The sequence below is a fragment of the Bombyx mori genome, chromosome 22 (assembly GCF_030269925.1).
Source record: "Bombyx mori chromosome 22, ASM3026992v2".
NCBI classification, from domain to species: Eukaryota; Metazoa; Arthropoda; class Insecta; order Lepidoptera; family Bombycidae; genus Bombyx; species Bombyx mori.
Genome location: NC_085128.1, coordinates 13606916 through 13625379, shown reverse-complemented (window position 1 = coordinate 13625379; position 18464 = coordinate 13606916). Strand labels below are relative to the sequence as shown.

The 18464-nt window shown below is 41.0% G+C and overlaps 1 protein-coding gene and 1 long non-coding RNA gene across 2 annotated transcripts; one reads left to right on the top strand and one right to left on the bottom strand.

Moving 5' to 3' along the window:
• Positions 1-330: 330 nt before the first annotated feature.
• Positions 331-17334, bottom strand: LOC105841761 (uncharacterized). Its single transcript, XM_062675024.1, has 9 exons — positions 17075-17334; positions 16453-16654; positions 6751-6889; positions 4599-4715; positions 4011-4259; positions 3302-3406; positions 2881-3111; positions 2042-2201; positions 331-1361 (listed from the first exon to the last, which is right to left on the bottom strand). Exons 1-9 carry the CDS (start codon positions 17082-17084, stop codon positions 1213-1215), a joined length of 1362 nt encoding a protein of 453 aa, XP_062531008.1. The 5' UTR covers positions 17085-17334; the 3' UTR covers positions 331-1212.
• Positions 4141-6216, top strand: LOC134201003 (uncharacterized). Its single transcript, XR_009976146.1, has 2 exons — positions 4141-4273; positions 5656-6216. It is a non-coding gene; the product is annotated as an uncharacterized LOC134201003 (long non-coding RNA).
• Positions 17335-18464: the final 1130 nt, after the last annotated feature.

Sequence of the window (18464 nt, the reverse complement as noted above, 5' to 3'; positions counted from 1 at the left end):
AACTATACTTGAGATCTTAGAACTTATATCTCAAGGTGGGTGGCACATTTACTTTATGAATGTCTATGGGCTCCAGTAACCACTTAACACCAGGTGGCCTGTGAGCTCGTCCAACCACCTAAGCAATAAAAAAAAAAAAAGGTGGAGTCGAGAATGGTTTAGATTTACAAATCAGCCCGGCAGATGGCGCTGCAGTCGGTATCTTTTTTTTATTGCTTAATTGGCTGGACGATCTCACAGCCCACCTGGTGTTAAGTGGTTACTGGAGCCCATAGAAATCTACAACGTAAATGCGCCACCCACCTTGAGATATGAGTTCTAAGGTCTCAGTATAGTTACAACGGCTGCCCCGCCCTTCAAACTGAAACGCATTACTGCTTCACGGCAGAAATAGGCAGGGCGGTGGTACCTGCCCGTGCGGACTCACAAGAGGTCCTACCACCAGTAAAAATCTATCTATCTATTTATCTATCTCATTTATTTCCTAGAAATAATTTCTATGGCAGAGCAACGTTTGCCGGGCCAGCTAGTACATTATGATTATACAAGTTTTATACTTAAAAGAAGCGTCACTAAATGAGTATTTACATGTCAAATAGTAAGTGAGAAGAGTGTGAGAGCGAGAGCGTGTACGTAGATGTGTGCGTCTCGGCAGTTCAGAGCGCGGGCAGCAGCAGCGGGCTGGGGGACCGCGCCCGGCGCCCGCCGCCCCACGGCTCCCCCATCATATCCTCGTCTCCCTGCACACGCGCACTCGACATACTCTCAGCATCACACTGCTCAACTTCCCAACTCTGAGATCGAGAGGTTTGCCGTCATTCAACTAGGACCAAAGTGCCTGGGGATCGGCAGGCCGCTATCGAAAGGAAACGACTGAAACTATAGTTGAGCAAGTCGCGTTATGTTTTTTATTTTTTTTATTGCTTAGATGAGTGGACGAGCTCACAGCCCACCTTGCGTTAAGTGGTTACTGGAGCCCATATATAGACAGACATCTACAACGTAAATGCGCCACCCACTTTACACGTCTCGAAATGACCGATCATCGATCTATCCAGTTACAGCAACTATAGCCTCCGTCGCAAAAGACCACTTGGACATTAGAGGAAATCTTCGGAAGGGTACCTTCATGCACTAGAGACTAAGGACAGTAACAAACTACGCGTGCGGGGTTGTGCGAGTGATATTAATCACGTATTAGAGTGTCAACACTTACATATAAGAGGTAATTACCATCATCGTGTGAGGCGCCGGGGGACCGGAGGGCACGGGGCCGGGCGGGGCGGGGGGCGGGGGAGCCGGCGGAGGCTCCGGGGACCCCGCCGCCGGAGAAAACGAAGACGGGGCTAGAGGCGACTGGGCTGTACGGAAAAAGTTTTCTTCTAACAGTAAGATTATTGTATTGCCTATTGTACAAATGTATCTGCTTTTTGAATGTTTTTTTGAATGTCTCTCTTTCTCTCTCTCTCTCTCTCTCTCTCTAAGAAGAGCAGAATAACTAGATCTTTGAAGTCGTCGTAGCCTAAAGGATAAGACGCCCGGTGCATACGTGTAGAGCGATGCACCAATGTTCAAATCTCAGGCGGTTACCAATCTTTCTAATGAAATACGTACTCAACAAATGTTCACGATTAACTTCCACGGTGAAGGAATAACATCGTGTAATAAAAATCAAACCCGCAAAATTGTAATTTACGTAATTCCTAGTGGTAGGACCTCTTGTGAGTCCGCACGAGTAGGTACCACCACCTTGCCTATTTCTGCCGTGAAGCAGTAATGCGTTTCGGTTTGAAGGGTAGGGCAGCCGTTGTAACTATACTTGAGACCCTAGAACTTATACCTCGATGTGGATGGCGCATTTACGTTGTAGATATCTATGGGCTCTAGTAACCACTTAACATCAGGTGGGCTGTGAGCTAGTCTATCCATCTAAGCAATAAAAATTAAAAAAGTCTAAGTCATCATTTCGTTCAGATTTAAAATAAAGCGTTAAATAATGTTAACGATCACAGTCCGAGAACGTTCGATTTTAATACATTACCTGCAGCAGTAAGGGCTAGAACGAATTGACTCCAATGCACACAGCAGCCGCAGCACAGCTGGAGGGCGGCGCGGCGCAGCGCACGATGCAACGCCATGAACAACAGCGGGTTCACCGCCGCGTGCACGTACGAAATGTGCAACGTGATTTGGAAGTAGAGCTAATAGATAAGAGTAATCAGTATCATGAAAAAGAAAAATAAAAAGATGTGCGGTGTCGTGGGACACCGGATAGGAACGAAGTTCCTCATTATAAAAATATTAATTTTAAGTTCTATTCGAGGTATAAAGAAAATAAAACTGGAGGTTTCGCAACCACCCACGGTCATTCGGTAACGTGCGATCTTATTGTGGTACACTTCATTCACGATTGTTTGCATAAGAGTTAGTGTATTGCGCAAACGAACGCTCTGAGATCGTGGTCAATGAGTTAAAAAAAAAATGTATATTATTTTTTGTACGTTATCACAAAGTTAAGTCGTACACTGTGTGCATTACTAATAAAAATCTTACGTTACGGACGTTTTTCCCGGTTAGGGCACCCACCCCTCGGCATCGCCCCATAAGGAACTTCGTTCCAAAACTTCGTTCCAAAAACCAGACTTTCTTATTTCTAACTTAAGAGAATTTCGTAAAGTTAACACGCTCAAAATGCGTTCTTGAACTGGTTTAGACAATACACAGTAATTATCGTGAATGAAAGCTTTCTAATTCTGGCTTCAACGTTTGTTTTTATATAAATATGAAATAGTTCTCTAACTTTTGTTGTGTAAAAATTACTTGTGGATACTTTATTCATTATATCAGAGAATGTATGCTTGTGAAATTTGCGTGACTTACTTCATATGCCACATGTGATGTCAGAGCTGGATGGTGGAGCAGCGTAATCATGAACAATGGACCCCAGAAGAGTACGTAGGCCGCGGTGATGACAAGAAACATGCGGACTCGTCTGACTCCTTCTCGCTCAACACGTGCCAAGTACCCTCGAAGACGACGCCCTCCGCCGAGAGGCAGACTGGTACTGCCTGATGGTCGGCAGTGGCCATCAGAAAAGTTACCATCAACAGTCTACAAAACAAAACAAACATTGCTGATTCATGCCTAAACTGAGTCACTTAGAAAGAAAGAAGAAGAAAAGAAGCTTATATAGAGACATGGAGCTTTGTGGTCGCAGGCGAAAAGGAGAGTAGAACGAAGATTAACTACATCAACTTGTGCTGAGAAGGTGAAAATCGTTCGCATGCACAACCTTACTTACCCTCGGTCCAACGCTGTTGGGCAGAGAGTCCATACGCCGGTTGTCTCCTGCCATGCTGACAAGCGTTGTCACTAAACCAGCTACTCGAACTGCCTCTACGTTAGCCTGCATGCGATAAGATTTAAATTATCGAAGACTCTCTAATCCGACTCCGCAACTTGGCGTCCATACGGCCAGCCTCGTATTTTAGTAAAATTTTCACGTATGCCGTATATTCCGACCATCCATTCGAAAACAACTCGAATTCCGAAAATTTAAATCTTATTTACGGAGAACCGCAGCGAATATTGGCAATACACCAACAAAATACCCTAGTCCGACCAAAGTGAGACTAGTACACACGGCCTGTGTAGCGACTTGAGATTATGTGTGGGTGACTTGGTGAGTTTCAACAATTTCCCGGAACGTACACTATCCGGCGTTTCCCCTCCAACTGTGAACATTTGCATTGCAACATGCTACATCAATTTTATATCCCATTGAGTACATCCGCCTTCACGAGTTGGTGCGTGTCGTCAATATGATAATGCCTTTGATGACTAAGGGTCATGGAGAGGTTTTATACCTCTGATTATGATTATGGATATGACACAGCAAATCAACGATAACGAAGCGTACAACGACTACTTTGCCTGAAACCTCTCCATGCCATCTTTATTTGTATGTCTTTCTTCTAATGACCCTTAGATTGAATAAGTTTGTCACTAACCTTAGTGAGATCCCTGTGGAGTTTCCTCAAGTGGAAAAGCGTCAACCCGACGCAGACAGCGTTCACGCCTATCCATAACGCGTTAAGTACGTAATGTCGGAAAGGACCCCGCACCAAGGGACACGAAGGTGCCGGCCCGTACGAGCCATAAGACCCGGCACTGGCCGCCAGGGCCCCGGACAGGAATGTCGGGCCGAGATTAATAGTTATTGATGCGAACCAAATCATGAATGTACCGAATAAAACGCACTGAAACAAAATAGGTATGTTATATATATTTTTTCGATATCTGATAGTTAGGCAAACGAGTACCATACCCATATCGCAACTTTGATGTGAGTAAGTGATTATTGAAGGATTTACTGGGAGTGAGGTAATTAACGCCAAGGGTCGCGGCCTCAATTATGTTGTAATACGGCTATTCTATCCTTTAATACGAATCGTAGGAACGCTTCCAATATTCAATTATAATTTCAGAATATAGTAAAGATGTTGGTATACAAGACAAATTTGAGAGTTGCTCGTTCAAACGCAACCAAAATTCGAATAAACGGATTCTTGTGATTTGGTAATCATTCAAAACCTCACCTGCGGACTGTCCATGAGTAATGGCGCCGATAAATCTGCTTGCTCCTGTTCGTTTTCGGGAAAAATAGGACTGTCGTTCAGGACCGTCGTCAGCATATTTACTGTCGACACCGTCACCTGATTTAAGATTTTACTGAATCAATAGAAAAATTTGGGTCGGCCTTTAGAAACATCATCTTTGGAGCTTTAGAGGCTCATCATTTTCTACCAATAATAAGTTAACTTGAAAATGGAAGTCCATGATTTTATGTGTTTGGTAATAGTCAATTTTTTTGACACACTTAGCACGATTTATAATGACAAAATCAAGTTTTTTTTTTTATTATTGCCCTTGTAGGCAGACGAGCATACGGCCCACCTGATGGTGAGTGGTTACCGTCGCCCATGGACTTCAGCAATGCCTGGGGCAGAGCCAAGCCGCTGCCTACCGCTTAATACTCTCCACAAGCCTCGTTTGAAGAAGGACATGTCATAGCGCTCGGGAAACACCGTGGAGGGGAGCTCACTCCATAGCCGGATGGTACGTGGCAAAAAAGACCTCTGGAAACGCACTGTGGATGATCGCAGTGGCTCCAGGTAGTATAGATGAACTCTACTCCGGTGAACGTCGTACAATGTTAAGCCACAAGTTCTTCAAATGCTTGTATCCGTATCGAAGATAGCGAAGGTCTTATGACCTGGACTTAGTTAGCCTAATCCTTTTGTGGGTATTTTGTATGCTAGCAAGACACTAAGTATGCAATGTGAATATAAAACCTTTAACTATTAGAATTAATGTATAGGAATCGTGGTCCTAAAGTTTTCGTAACAATTCAACTCGGATTGTTTTGCTATTATGTGCTCAGTACCCAATAGATGAACCTTCCATTCGATCGCAACCATCGCCCGTGCCATTAATAACGTCAACATAAGCTATCACGAGTGTTTCTAAATATAGTTTTTGTATCCATTTTTCAGTTGCCTTCAAAATATGGCCTATCGTTCAGTCTTGCAAAAAATGTAACTAATATTTACGAAAATATTTTTGTATTTTTTATTGATCATCTATCTTTTACAGCATATAGAATATCGTTGCGAAGCTGGACGGGTGGTGCCGGAATGATTTCAAGAAATGTCTATTTCATGGAAAAAGTAGCGACGTTAATCACTCGTACAATACTGACTAAAATTGAGATTTTCTCACAAATGATTGCTGTCGCTTAAACAAATAACAAACAACCATTAAATGAGAATAAATCTAAGGCTTCAACAACGTCTGAAGGAAAGGAACAAAGTTAATAGTCTGCATTAAATTAAATAGATCAATTCAGAGCAGAACGCAATGGAATGACTGCGAAAGCCGAATGATTTTAGTTGATGATTTAAGACTATATCACTCCAACGCAGATCTCCCAAAATAAATCATTTACGTCTGTTTTTGATCTGATATCTTTATTAAAATTACGTCATAAAGCCATTCATGGTTCACGTTTGTTTTCAGATTACAAAAAAGGTTTTATTGGGCGCTGAAGGTTCACTGTATTGTTATTTTATTTTCAATTGGCAATAACACCTGTTTTGTTATCGAATATATGAGTTACACAAGGCATCCGGATTGCTCAATAAAATAATGATATTGTTCTTTTGTTTCAAACCTTAGAGGGTGTTTGTGACAATGTTATCACATTACACACTCAATAGGAATTCTCTTTTCTTAGGGTATATATAGTTTTAATAGGGTAGCAGAAGGCAGTGGCTTATCTGTGCCCTTGGCATTGCTGATGTCCATGGGCGGGTGACTACTTACCGTCGAGTGGTTTGTATTTTCATTTTCTTGTAATGACAAATGCCAAGCAACTGTAACTAAACACGGCCTCTACTAAAAACTAAAATATTTATATACTAGTTATAAGCCCACAACCTATTAGTTGATGGTATTATACCAGTATAGTTTTTGCATAGATAAGTCAACAAGCTGAGGGGCCACCAAGTATTAAATCCTATACACATCATGATGATTATAAAACACGAAGTCCAATCCCAAATTGTATTGTATAATAACTAATATGTACCTAAGCTTCCCTGAAGTACATTTTAACAAAAACATACCAAGCTATCAGCTTACTAAAGAAATTATAGATCTATATTACACACATTCAAAAACATTTCTTACCAGTAACAAGAATGCTGTTTCCACTAATGAGCATTTATATACTGGCTGACACCGAAATACAGCGATGCCCAGAGGCAGAAGTATAGCGGCCCTTGCACAATCGACTATCGCCTGGTGAAACAGTAAGCCATGAGACCATCTGTAAAAAAAATGAGAGAACTCAGAGGGGAAAAAGAGAAAGAGAGAGTGAGGGATAAAAATTTTAATTCATCTAAACATTTTTCCAAACACGTCCGTCATATTAATATCCACATCTGATTTTTCTACTTATCATCAGCCTGCGGCAGTCCACTGCTGGACGTAGGCCTCCCCCAAAGCTCGCCACTGAACCCGATCTTCGGTTCTACGCATCCAGTTACTGCCAGCTAAGTACCAAGCGAGGTCGTCGCTCCATCTAGCAGGAGAAGCTTCTTATGGACTTCTTTCTACTTATGTAATTACGTTATACACATAGATAATGCACATAAATTAGTTATACAATCTTAACTGAATCGATGCTGCAGTAGTTAACGCCCCTGACAGCCAGACCCATCGTTGTGAGTTCGATTCTTACATCGGGCAAAAGAACAGGTTTGTTTGTTCTTGTTCAGGGTTATATATATTTATGTTTTATATATCAGTCGCTGGTATCAATTATTACTAGTACAGGAAATCTTAGTTTGGGACCAGACATGTAAACACGTTAGAATCTCACATCGGTACTGCATTCTTCCCTATTTTTGCAGTGAAGCTATAATGATTTCTGATTTGAACGATACTGCAGCCATTATTTAAATGCCACTGAGACTAACATGAAGGAATAGCATCGTGTAACAAAAATCATTATAAAAATAACGTTATTACTGCTAAGATCCTATTATAAGCCCCCACATGTTGTTGTTTAAAGTCTTGCGCACCCAGGCGGAGAGGGCTTTAACAGTATTTCGCCATCGCGATCGGTCTTGGACAAATGGCTTAACTTCGGGTCAGGTTAGCCCGGTTCTACTTTAGGTCTACTTAGGACGCCCTACTTTCCTCGTATCCTGGAGGGGTCCACTACAGGACTCGCCTCGGGATATGTGTAGGCTCTGTCCTGAGAGTAAGGCCTATCTATGTCCGCTTGCGATGCATTGGTACTCGCGTGGGCAGATACCACAATACAATCTGCCGCGTTGCAATCATACACAAAATGACGGGTGGTTCATATCTGTTATACAATTTAATTAAGGCTCTTTGACATATCTCAACTTTGTGCCCATAATATTAAGATGTGTATAGCCCCGATAACTTCTTAAGCCGGTGTGACGTGAGATCATCGAACTATTAAAAAAAATAAAAAACCTTGATCTTCTATATAGGCTGGCTTACATTTACACTGTGATGCAAATGGGCTCCAATTATGATTGACCACTTCTACTACGATATGCCACGAACTCGAGTTGCGCATTTACGCTGAATTTATGATTTTGCTCCAATTTCGAATGCTCCAAAAACGGTTAGGACAAAGCTTTAGTGAGCTCAACTATTCATCAATAACAAAATGATAAAATACTTCAAATTCTCTCTAAATCTGTGTTCCAATGATATTTAAAACGTACACAAAATTCGTAAGTTCCAAAATGAAGATCGAGTAAAAGAAAAATTATTACTCATTCTGTCAAATGTTTCGATAGAAAAGAGAAATCTTTATGGGCAGGCAATTTATCAATCACAAAACTGTCACGTACTTAGGGCGTCTTGTGTTCGGCGGAGCAGTACGGCTTCCGGGAGGGCCGTTCGACCGTGGATGCAATTCTTCGCGTGCGGTCCCTCTCGGACGAGGCCGTTTCTCGGGGTGGGGTGGCGCTGGCGGTGTCTCTTGACATCGCCAACGCATTTAACACTCTGCCCTGGACCGTGATAGGGGGGGCACTGGAGAGGCATGGAGTGCCCCTCTACCTCCGCCGGCTGGTTGGGTCCTATTTGGGGGCCAGGTCGGTCGTATGTACCGGGTACGGTGGGACCCTTCATCGTTTTCCGGTCGTGCGTGGTGTTCCGCAGGGGTCGGTTCTCGGCCCCCTCTTGTGGAATATCGGGTACGACTGGGTGCTGAGGGGCGCCCTCCTCCCGGGCCTCCGCGTTATTTGTTACGCGGACGACACGTTGGTCGTGGCCCGGGGGGATGATTTTAGGGAGTCTGCCCGTCTCGCCACAGCGGGAGTGGCCCTCGTCGTCGGAAGGATAAGGAGGCTGGGTCTCAGCGTGGCGCTCAATAAATCCGAGGCTCTGTGGTTTCACGGGCCGCGGAGGGCGCCACCCGTTGACACCCACATCGTGGTTGGAGGCGTCCGGATAGGGGTCGGGGTGCAGTTGAAGTACCTCGGCCTCGTGTTGGACAGCCGGTGGGCCTTTCGTGCTCACTTTGCGGAGCTGGTCCCCCGATTGATGGGGACGGCCGGTTCTTTGAGCCGGCTGCTCCCGAATATTGGGGGACCGGATCAGGTTGTGCGCCGTCTCTACGCGGGGGTGGTGCGATCGATGGCCCTGTACGGTGCACCTGTGTGGGCTGAGCCGCGCAACCGGGCCACTATGGCTCGGTTCTTGCGCCGGCCGCAGCGCACCGTTGCCATCAGGGTCATCCGCGGATATCGCACCGTCTCCTTCGAGGCGGCGTGTGTTTTGGCGGGGACGCCGCCATGGGAGCTGGAGGCGGAGTCGCTCGCTGCCGACTATCGGTGGCGCAGCGAGCTTCGTGCTCGGGGCGTGGCGCGTGTCCCCGAGAGTGAGCTGCGGGCGCGGAAGGCCCATTCTCGGCGGTCCGTGCTCGAGTCGTGGTCGAGGCGATTGGCCAACCCCACGTGGGGGCTACGGACCGTCGAGGCGGTTTACCCGGTCTTTGATGACTGGGTGAATCGTGGCGAGGGACGTCTCACCTTTCGTCTGGTGCAGGTGCTGACCGGGCACGGATGCTTCGGGAAGTACCTGCGCCGGATAGGGGCTGAGCCGACGACGAGGTGTCACCATTGTGGACACGACCTGGACACGGCGGAGCATACGCTCGCTGTCTGCCCCGCTTGGGAGGTGCAGCGCCGTGTCCTGGTCGCAAAGATAGGACCTGACTTGTCGCTGCCTGGCGTCGTGGCGTCGATGCTTGGCGGCGATGAGTCATGGAAGGCTATGCTCGACTTCTGCGAGTGCACCATCTCGCAGAAGGAGGCGGCGGGGCGAGTGAGGGAAAGCTCTCCTCACTACGCAGAAACCCGCCGCCGCCGAGCAGGGGGTCGGGACCGGGGTCGTATCCGTGACCTGGCCCCCTAAGAGCTAGGGGTCCCACCCGTTTTGTGCGGGGAGGGACCCAGACGAGGGGTGGCGTGCTCTGCACGCTCACCCGCAATAGGAAGCCGGGTGATGGTAGACCGCGTTCCCCCGACCGCTCTGGGGGAAGGTGTAACGCGGCGCCATCAAAGCGGGCTCTCGGCCCGCTGAACGAGGGAACCGGTGGTCGTTTCGCTGGCGGCCACCGGTCCGGCGTCCGTGGGACGGTGGGATGGATGTAATGTGCTCTGCGTCAACCCTGTCCCGCCGTTTCAATAGCCCCGACTGGGCTCCGGCCCGGTCCGAGGTAGGGCGCCGGTTGTGAGCGGCAGGAGTTTTTAGTGAGGTTCAACTCCCACATACCCCACCTGCCGCGCGGGTGGGGATCCGGCGATTTTCTCCTGTGGAAAAAAAAAAAAAAAAAAAAAAAAAAGGGCGTCTTGTGTGAGCGTCCCCGATGCCCTTAGGCGCCATTCTTGCCCGAGATCCGTTTTATATACCGCATTAAAAATGTTACATGAATTGTGATGGTTTTTTTGCCAACATCTATTAAAATTAAATGAATGTCGCTTTAAAACTAGTCGTTCTTTGATTGACTTTATGGTGCAGAAATTAGCGCTACTAGCAGAGGAGCCGAGGGCGTGGGTTCGATTCCCACATCGGGCAAACATTCGTGTTATGAACAGGTTTGTTTGCTCTTTGTCTGGGCCTTAAATATCTGTATTTATGTATATATATATATATATATATATATATATATATCAATCTCTGATTCCCATACTCATCACCATCTTCACCTCAGCCTATAGCTGCCCACTGCTGAACAACCAACGAATAACCAACCAACAACTAATCTCCAGTGAGGCCGGTCCGTGATAACCTGCATCCAATCCCTGATTCCCTTCTGATTCCCGTATTGCAGGAGATTCTAGTTTTGGGGAAATGACCGTGTGTGACTTGTAGGTACCCAGTCATTAAAAAAGTAATAAAAAAAATGCGAATTCTTTGTAGGAAAAATAGTATTAAGCAAAGTATAGCTAAACTAATATAAAAGCAAAATCATTGAATTACTTTATTCGTAATTCTAAGACTTTAAAATATGATCACATTTATTTTTTTCCACCTTTGACAGTTGAAAAATTTTACTTGAGACGCAGATTATATCAATACTTCCGAGTAATGAAATTCTTTTTATAATTATACAATTAATATTCATTGTAGAACCAATTAAACTCAACCACGCTTGGCAAAGACTATCGCGAAATAATAAATAAAATAAATACACTTATTCGTTGAAACTATGAACATAACACCTATCGTACACGATGTGTACTACTACGTCTTAAACCAATTAATTAATTAAATCTAAACAATTGTGAAAGATTTCAACTCAATAGAAGAAGCGAACATACATCTATACCATGAATAAACAATTAATTACAGCAAATATTCGTTCTGATTATAAGAGCAGTTTTATTGATAAAACCAAGCAATTTAGATAACAAGATACTATCCGCTAAAACTCCCTAACTTTGCTGATGCAAGAGTTATACAGCCCCGAAGAAACGTGTGTTCATTTACAACCCTCTTTCTAAGCAACTTGAAACTTATTTCATTCTTTGCTTTCACGGTTCTATTCCACATTAACATCGACCAATACCAATGACGTGAATCAAATGCTGTATTAACGCACGATTCCCTATCAAGACAATGAAAATCTTCTCATTTATTCTACATTGGTTAATGTTGCACCTAAGAAATTACTTTGATCCAAAATACCAATATCTACACAATGTCACCATATATATCTATAATTTATTGGATGAATAATTTTTGTTCATTGAAAACTAAGCTCTAACAATGTACAATTAAAGATTCTATTCTTCTATTTCATCCGAAATACAAAGTTAAATTTATCAATCCGATTCTAGCAAGCCCTAAAAATATCTAACACGAACCCACAGCGCTATAACCGAATTTGCAAAACCAGAAATATCCATCCATTCTTTTATCTTGCCGATCTTAAATTCAGACCTCGTGGGTTTTGATATTTCTATTATAAAACTCAACTAAAATTGTTACCGAGGTAGTGACTTTGAAACGAACAATGTTAGTTTTTTCATATCCTTCTCTTTGTAGAGAATGAATATAAACAAATCATTCTGACAACAGAATTAAACAAAAAGCAGACAGACGACTTGGGGCATTTGTGGAAGGATAGTGAATCTAAAATCAATCAGAATCTACGAATGGTTATCTTTGTGACAATTACAGGACATTTAAGACGGAGGCTATAATCTTAAAGACGATGTCAAAAAGCAATCATTAACATAAACTAGTGGTCCCCTGGTAGTCGAAATTCGACTATAACTAATGGAAATTATAAGTTTGTACACTATTATTATTTTCTTGTCAAGGACTATTATACTTCATTAATCACAGCTTTCGTCAAGACTAAACTTTAGACAAATATTAATAAAGAGAAAACAATATTTAATCTATTCTCAATTTGACAGACTATAACTGACAGACGCCAAAGAAAAGTTTGACAATAAACAAATAGTATGCATGTGTGTGCGCGTCAAATACATGGTAGTGTGTGTATGTTTTCTTTATTGATTTAATGAATCCTTTAAGCATTATTAAAAAAAAAAAAAAAAAAAAAAAAAAAAAAAAAAAAAAAAAAAAAAAAAAAAAAAAAAAAAAAAAACAAAAAAAAAATATATATATATATATTAGCATTGTGCACTTCTTCTCTATAATCTCTATAAGTGTGGAAGATTTCATATTCCTCCGTCGACGCAATTTTCGTAAAAAGGGATACAAAGTTTTTGCTTCACCTATTAATATATAGATAACCGAGGCAGCAATTCTGTCAATCTCACCAAATTGCCATATCTACAATGAATAATAATTGCATTTTCCTTTTCAATTAAAATTTGAGGTCACCACGTTTCCAATTTTAAAATTAGCAAAATAATAACCTTTTAATCAATAGGTTGTGACCAATTAAGAATATAAATTCTTATTTGTTTTATCGTGGCTCATATAACTCGAAATGGGGACTGCAATATAATGCCTTATTGAATTACGAGCAGTAGTGAATAGGTAATTAGATTTTGTCGCGAGGCGAGCTCCTTTCGCTCTTGTAAATCAAATTACGGGCTTATCTCAGAATTTAGGCGAAGATTTCTCTATAAAATAAGCTATGTTGAGGAGATTTTAAATTACACCCATTAGCTTTGAGTTTTGGTAACAGGGTTAAATTTACATTTGTGTTATAATTATTTTGTCGTTATCCTTGAAATAAATAAAGATATAGTTAATGTTGAATGTTGTTGTTTTTTATGTTATGTATACAACAATGGTTTTAATTTTTGTGTTTTACTTAAATAAATTAATAGAACTAATAACAAAATAAGATAATAAATAAGTTAATGTTAATATAAGAGTGTTTTGCTGGTGTTGCCATCCAAACAAATGTATTTAATTGAAAATTAAACCATGAAACCAGTACTAATATTATCTGGACTTAAGATCTTTAACACCTTATCTATTTGATCATTCATCATAAAATTTTGGTGTAAATTTAACATTAACAACTTAAGAAAAGTCTAAACAAACGGTGTTTTAAATTATTACAGTAATTTATAGGGACTCCAGTTTATTATATCCATACAAAGAATGCAGAATGGCCTCTTAAGAACCACAGCAAAGGTACCATTGCTTGTGATAAACACAGATCCACGAAGCCATGAACATGAGAACTGTTCAGGAATAGACAAGGTTAGCAGGGAGTAAGTACGGAACTCGGCTGGAAAATAGCCCAAATGCCCTAACTACTGCGTTGACAAAAGCTAGTTAAATCAAACGACTGAAACGCCATGATATACAGGGAGTTTGTGACATATGGTAAGGAATGAAGAGTCTCCTGCTGAGGAGCCTCTTCTACGCGATGCCACACGCAACGCACCGACTCATAGTCCAGGACTGATCACCTATACGGAAAAAAAAAATTCAATAAAAAAAAGTCTTTTCTGGCAATATACCTAAGACTTGCGTACGTCTTACATTGTTTTGAGCTGACTCGCAGAATTAAACTCAAAATGTTTCGATTAACTGTGAAATTAGTCATGATTTATGGGTGCAAATAATGGAAAGTAACCAAAAAGATCACGTAACCGATTCAAGTTTGCATCAAGTGGCACTTTTGGCATTTGCTGGCCTGAGAAGATCTCCATCGAAAGACTGTGAGAGCATGTCAAGAAATGCCAATTAAGAAGCAGATTATGCGTTGCAAATCGAGTTGGATACATAATACTCTCAGGACAGAGTCCACATATTATATCTCGAGTCAAGCTCTGGAGTGGCCGTTCCAAGTAGACTTAACGGTGTACTGTCGCAGCGGAGATGAAGACGATAGAGCTAACCTGGCCGAAATTAAAGTGCGTAGCCCAAGATCAATCGCGAAGGTTAAACACTGCTGTAGCCCTCTAACCCATCTGGAGACGTTAGGACCTTAAACAAAATATTACAAAAAAATATAAGATCCCAAAGAATTCCATAGATAACAAATCCTCCAAAAAAGGATTCCTTACATTTTCCAATAGGGCAATACGCAAACAGAGCACGTTTAGGAAGCGAAGGCTTGTTAGCAAAATACTCAACGTTTTATTTAATCGATCATTTCGAAAAGGTAAAATTCTAGAAGGAACTAGAACAAAGTTTTTAATGCTTAATACTATTAGATGTACAAAATCACTCAGAAGAACTTTACATATGCACTTTAATAACAGTTCTCTAGTTTAAAATTGTTTTATAAGTTTTAAAATAAAAGTTACTTATACATTTAAAACGATTTGATTTGAAAATCTATCTGAAAATATATAACTAGTAAATTAATCAGAATTAGCAAATTTTAATTTAAAAATCCAACAGACGTCACAAACATTAAATGACATCATTACATAAAGAAATAACAAAATAGATGCTACAAATATGTAAACACGGTCATAAGTTTCAAAAGATAAAATCTCTAATAAACATAACATAAAGGAAACAAAATTAACCAATAACAATTAACACAAACTGACAACAAACTAGAATGTTCGAAACAGACTACCCACACATTTGTGAAGCCATAATCGTAACTATAAAATACAAACATCTGAATAACAATCAACACTGCTCACTATTCGACGTCCATATTAATAATGTAAGCCTCAACGTCCTGTTTAATATTACGTCTATATCTATACAAAACAAGGAACGTATCTTTTAATATTTACTTTATCCATACATTAATATTTATTCGGATTAGTTTGTAAGACAATCATGTTAAATGTTAAATGTCTATTTGCTATATACAACTACCCTTCAATAAGAGTAAAATGTCTGTCATTACTAAAAAAAAATTAAAACAGCCGTTATAAAGTGGTCGTGGCCTAAAGGATAAGACGTCCGGTGCATTCGTATGTGGCGATGCACCGGTGTTCGAATCCCACGGGCGGGTACCAATTTTTCTAATGAAATACGTACTTAACAAATGTTCACGATTGACTTCCACGGTGACGGAATAACATCGTGTAATAAAAATGAAACCCGCAAAATTATTATTTGCGTAATTACTGGTGGTAGGACCTCTTGTGAGTCCGCACGGGTAGGTACCACCACCCCGCTTATTTCTGCCGTGAAGCAGTAATGCGTTTCGGTTTGAAGGGTGGGGCAGCCGTTGTAACTATACTGAGACCTTAGAACTTATGTCTCAAGGTGTGTGGCGCATTTACGTTGTAGATGTCTATGAGTTCCAGTAACCACTTAACACCAGGTGGGCTGTGAGCTCGTCCACATTTCCAGGCAATAAAAAAAAAAATCTCCAACCTGTGTTTTTTGTACGTAATTCAGAATCGGAGCTACGGAAGAGTAGCTCGGAATGCCGTAACATGAATCACATAGTTTCCTGAAATTGCATCACGGTGCAATAAAATTTATGGCTAATCTAAAACAGAAACCGATTCGTTCATAGGAGAAATAGAAAAAATGGAAATTTCGGTTGACGCCTAGCCACAACACAAAAACTAGTTTAATTCATTTACATATGTATAAATTTTTACACTAGCGGTAGGACCTCTTGAGAGTCCGCGCGGGTAGGTACCACCACCCTGCCTATTTCTGCCGTAAAGCAGTAATCCGTTTCGGTTTGAAGGGCGGGGCAGCCGTTGTAACTATACTTGAGACCTTAGAACTTATATCTCAAGGTGGGTGACGCATTTATGTTGTAAATGTCTATGGGCTTCAGTAACCACTTAAGACCAGGTAGCCTGTGAGCTCGTCCACCCATCTAAGCAATAAATAAATAAATAAAACCATAAATAACCCAAAATTTTTACACCCAAATAAATAAATAACTGATTTCAGTTTCATACTCACCTTCTAAGCTGTTTCTTGCTAAGTATTACAGCCATCAATGCAATGTTCGCGGACATTCCCAGACTAGATAAAGCAAGTAACGCAGCCGCACTGGCCGCGCCCCCTGGCGGGCAATGTTTTGTGTTGTTCACCATCGTGGAATTAGCCGTGCCTGCTAAACCAAAACGAAGGTTGCCGCCTATCATAGCCACTGCTGAGCCTGCTGGAGTTACAATAGATCATTTTAATAGATATATTTTTTTATAGCTTCTTCTATATAATCTAATTATAAATATACTTTGAATGCCTGACATTACGTTTCTTCAAAGCAGTCAACTGAATAAAACGAACAATCAAATTCAAATTTCAAATTTAAAATCATTTATTTCAACTTAGATGTCACTATAATACACTTGTTGAATGTCAAAATATAAATAACAATGTTAACTCTACTACCGGTTCCAAAAAAAGCCACAGTCCTGAGAAGAACCGGCGAAACAAACTCAGCGGGCTATTTTATTTTGTTTTTTCTCAAAAAAAAATTTTTTTAAGTAAATAAATATATTTACAATAAACGAAAAAACAAGTCAAAAATACAATTAAAAATAATAATAATAATAAATAATGAAAAGGCCAGGCTCACCTGCCGACATCTTGACCAGAAGTCCGGTCCTAATAAGAGCTTGTGATCGAATGCAGTGAATCGCTGTGACATCTACAGAGGAAGACACTGTCCCCCCCACCGGCCCATTGCATCGTCGCACTTGACAAATTAGTTACTGACATCACACTGAATGTTTTTCCTACGAAAACACTTCTCACTTGAAAGTACTTGTCACTTTTATTAATTGTTTAGTTTATATTTTCACTGATGTTATATATGTATAAAATAAATTGAGTGTGTAGTTGTGTTGATGCTTAAATAACAAAAAATACATTATAATTCAGAAGTCTTCGTAATTAATATATATAATATGTTATATTTAAAACGAAACTCAATTAAACTAAACACCTTTTTTCCTTTTTTCCCAATGTCAAATTCTGCACGTTGTTGTAACCAAAAGTTTTATCATATAAACACAAAAACCACCACCTATTGTTTTATCATATAAACACAAAAAAGGATAAAAAGTACATTTTTATATCAAACAACACAGTTCAAAAAACTTTGTTATGTGCCCGCATAGATTTTAAAACTTACACTTGACTTGCAACCGAGACTTCAATCTTGTATTTCAAAGTCAGTGGCGGCATTCGAATTGTAGTTGTAGGCTGGTCTATGATCATTGATCTATAATATACCTATATAGTCGGATAAATACTTAACACTTTACTCTAAATGACTACTCAGTCGGTGAGGCAACAGTTAAACCCCCCTAACTAATGGGCCGATGGTAATAGGTCCCATTTCTGCAACGGGCAAACATTTGCGCGATGAACAAGTTCGTTTGCTAGATGTCTGAGTAATTTATATGTCTATATATTTAATATTATGCAAGTATATCAGTCTTTGGTTTGCATAATACAGAGAATCCTACTTTGAAGCTAGATGATCGTGTTTGATTAGTCCCCGGTTTTTTTTTCTATTGTTTAGATGAGTGGACGAGCTCATAGCCCACCTGGTGTTAAGTGGTTACTGGAACCCATAGATATCTTACAACGTAAATGCGCCATGCACCTTGAGAGATGAGTTCTAAGGTCTCAGTATAGTTACAACGGCTGCCCCACCCTTCAAACCGAAACGCATTACTGCTTCACGGCTGAAATAGGCAGAGTGGTGGCACCTACCCGCGCGGACTCACAAAAGGTCCTACCACCAGTAATTACGCAAATTATAATTTTGCGGGTTTGATTTTTATTATATGATGTTATTCCTTCACCGTGGAGTCAATCGTGAACATTTGTTGTGTACGTATTTCATTAGAAAAATTGGTACCCGCCTGAGATTCGAACACCGGTGCATCGCTCAACACGAATGCATCGGACATCTTATCCTTTAGGCCACAACGACTCTTAAATATTATTATATACGT

Bases quoted from the DNA above. Each gene is read 5' to 3' on its own strand.
- LOC105841761 (XM_062675024.1), bottom strand. The intron at 4,716-6,750 runs GTAAGAAATGTT...ATCTTAAATCAG, and splicing joins AAACAGCATTCTTGTTACTG to GTGACGGTGTCGACAGTAAA. The intron at 4,260-4,598 runs GTGAGGTTTTGA...ATTTTGTTTCAG, and splicing joins TACTCATGGACAGTCCGCAG to TGCGTTTTATTCGGTACATT.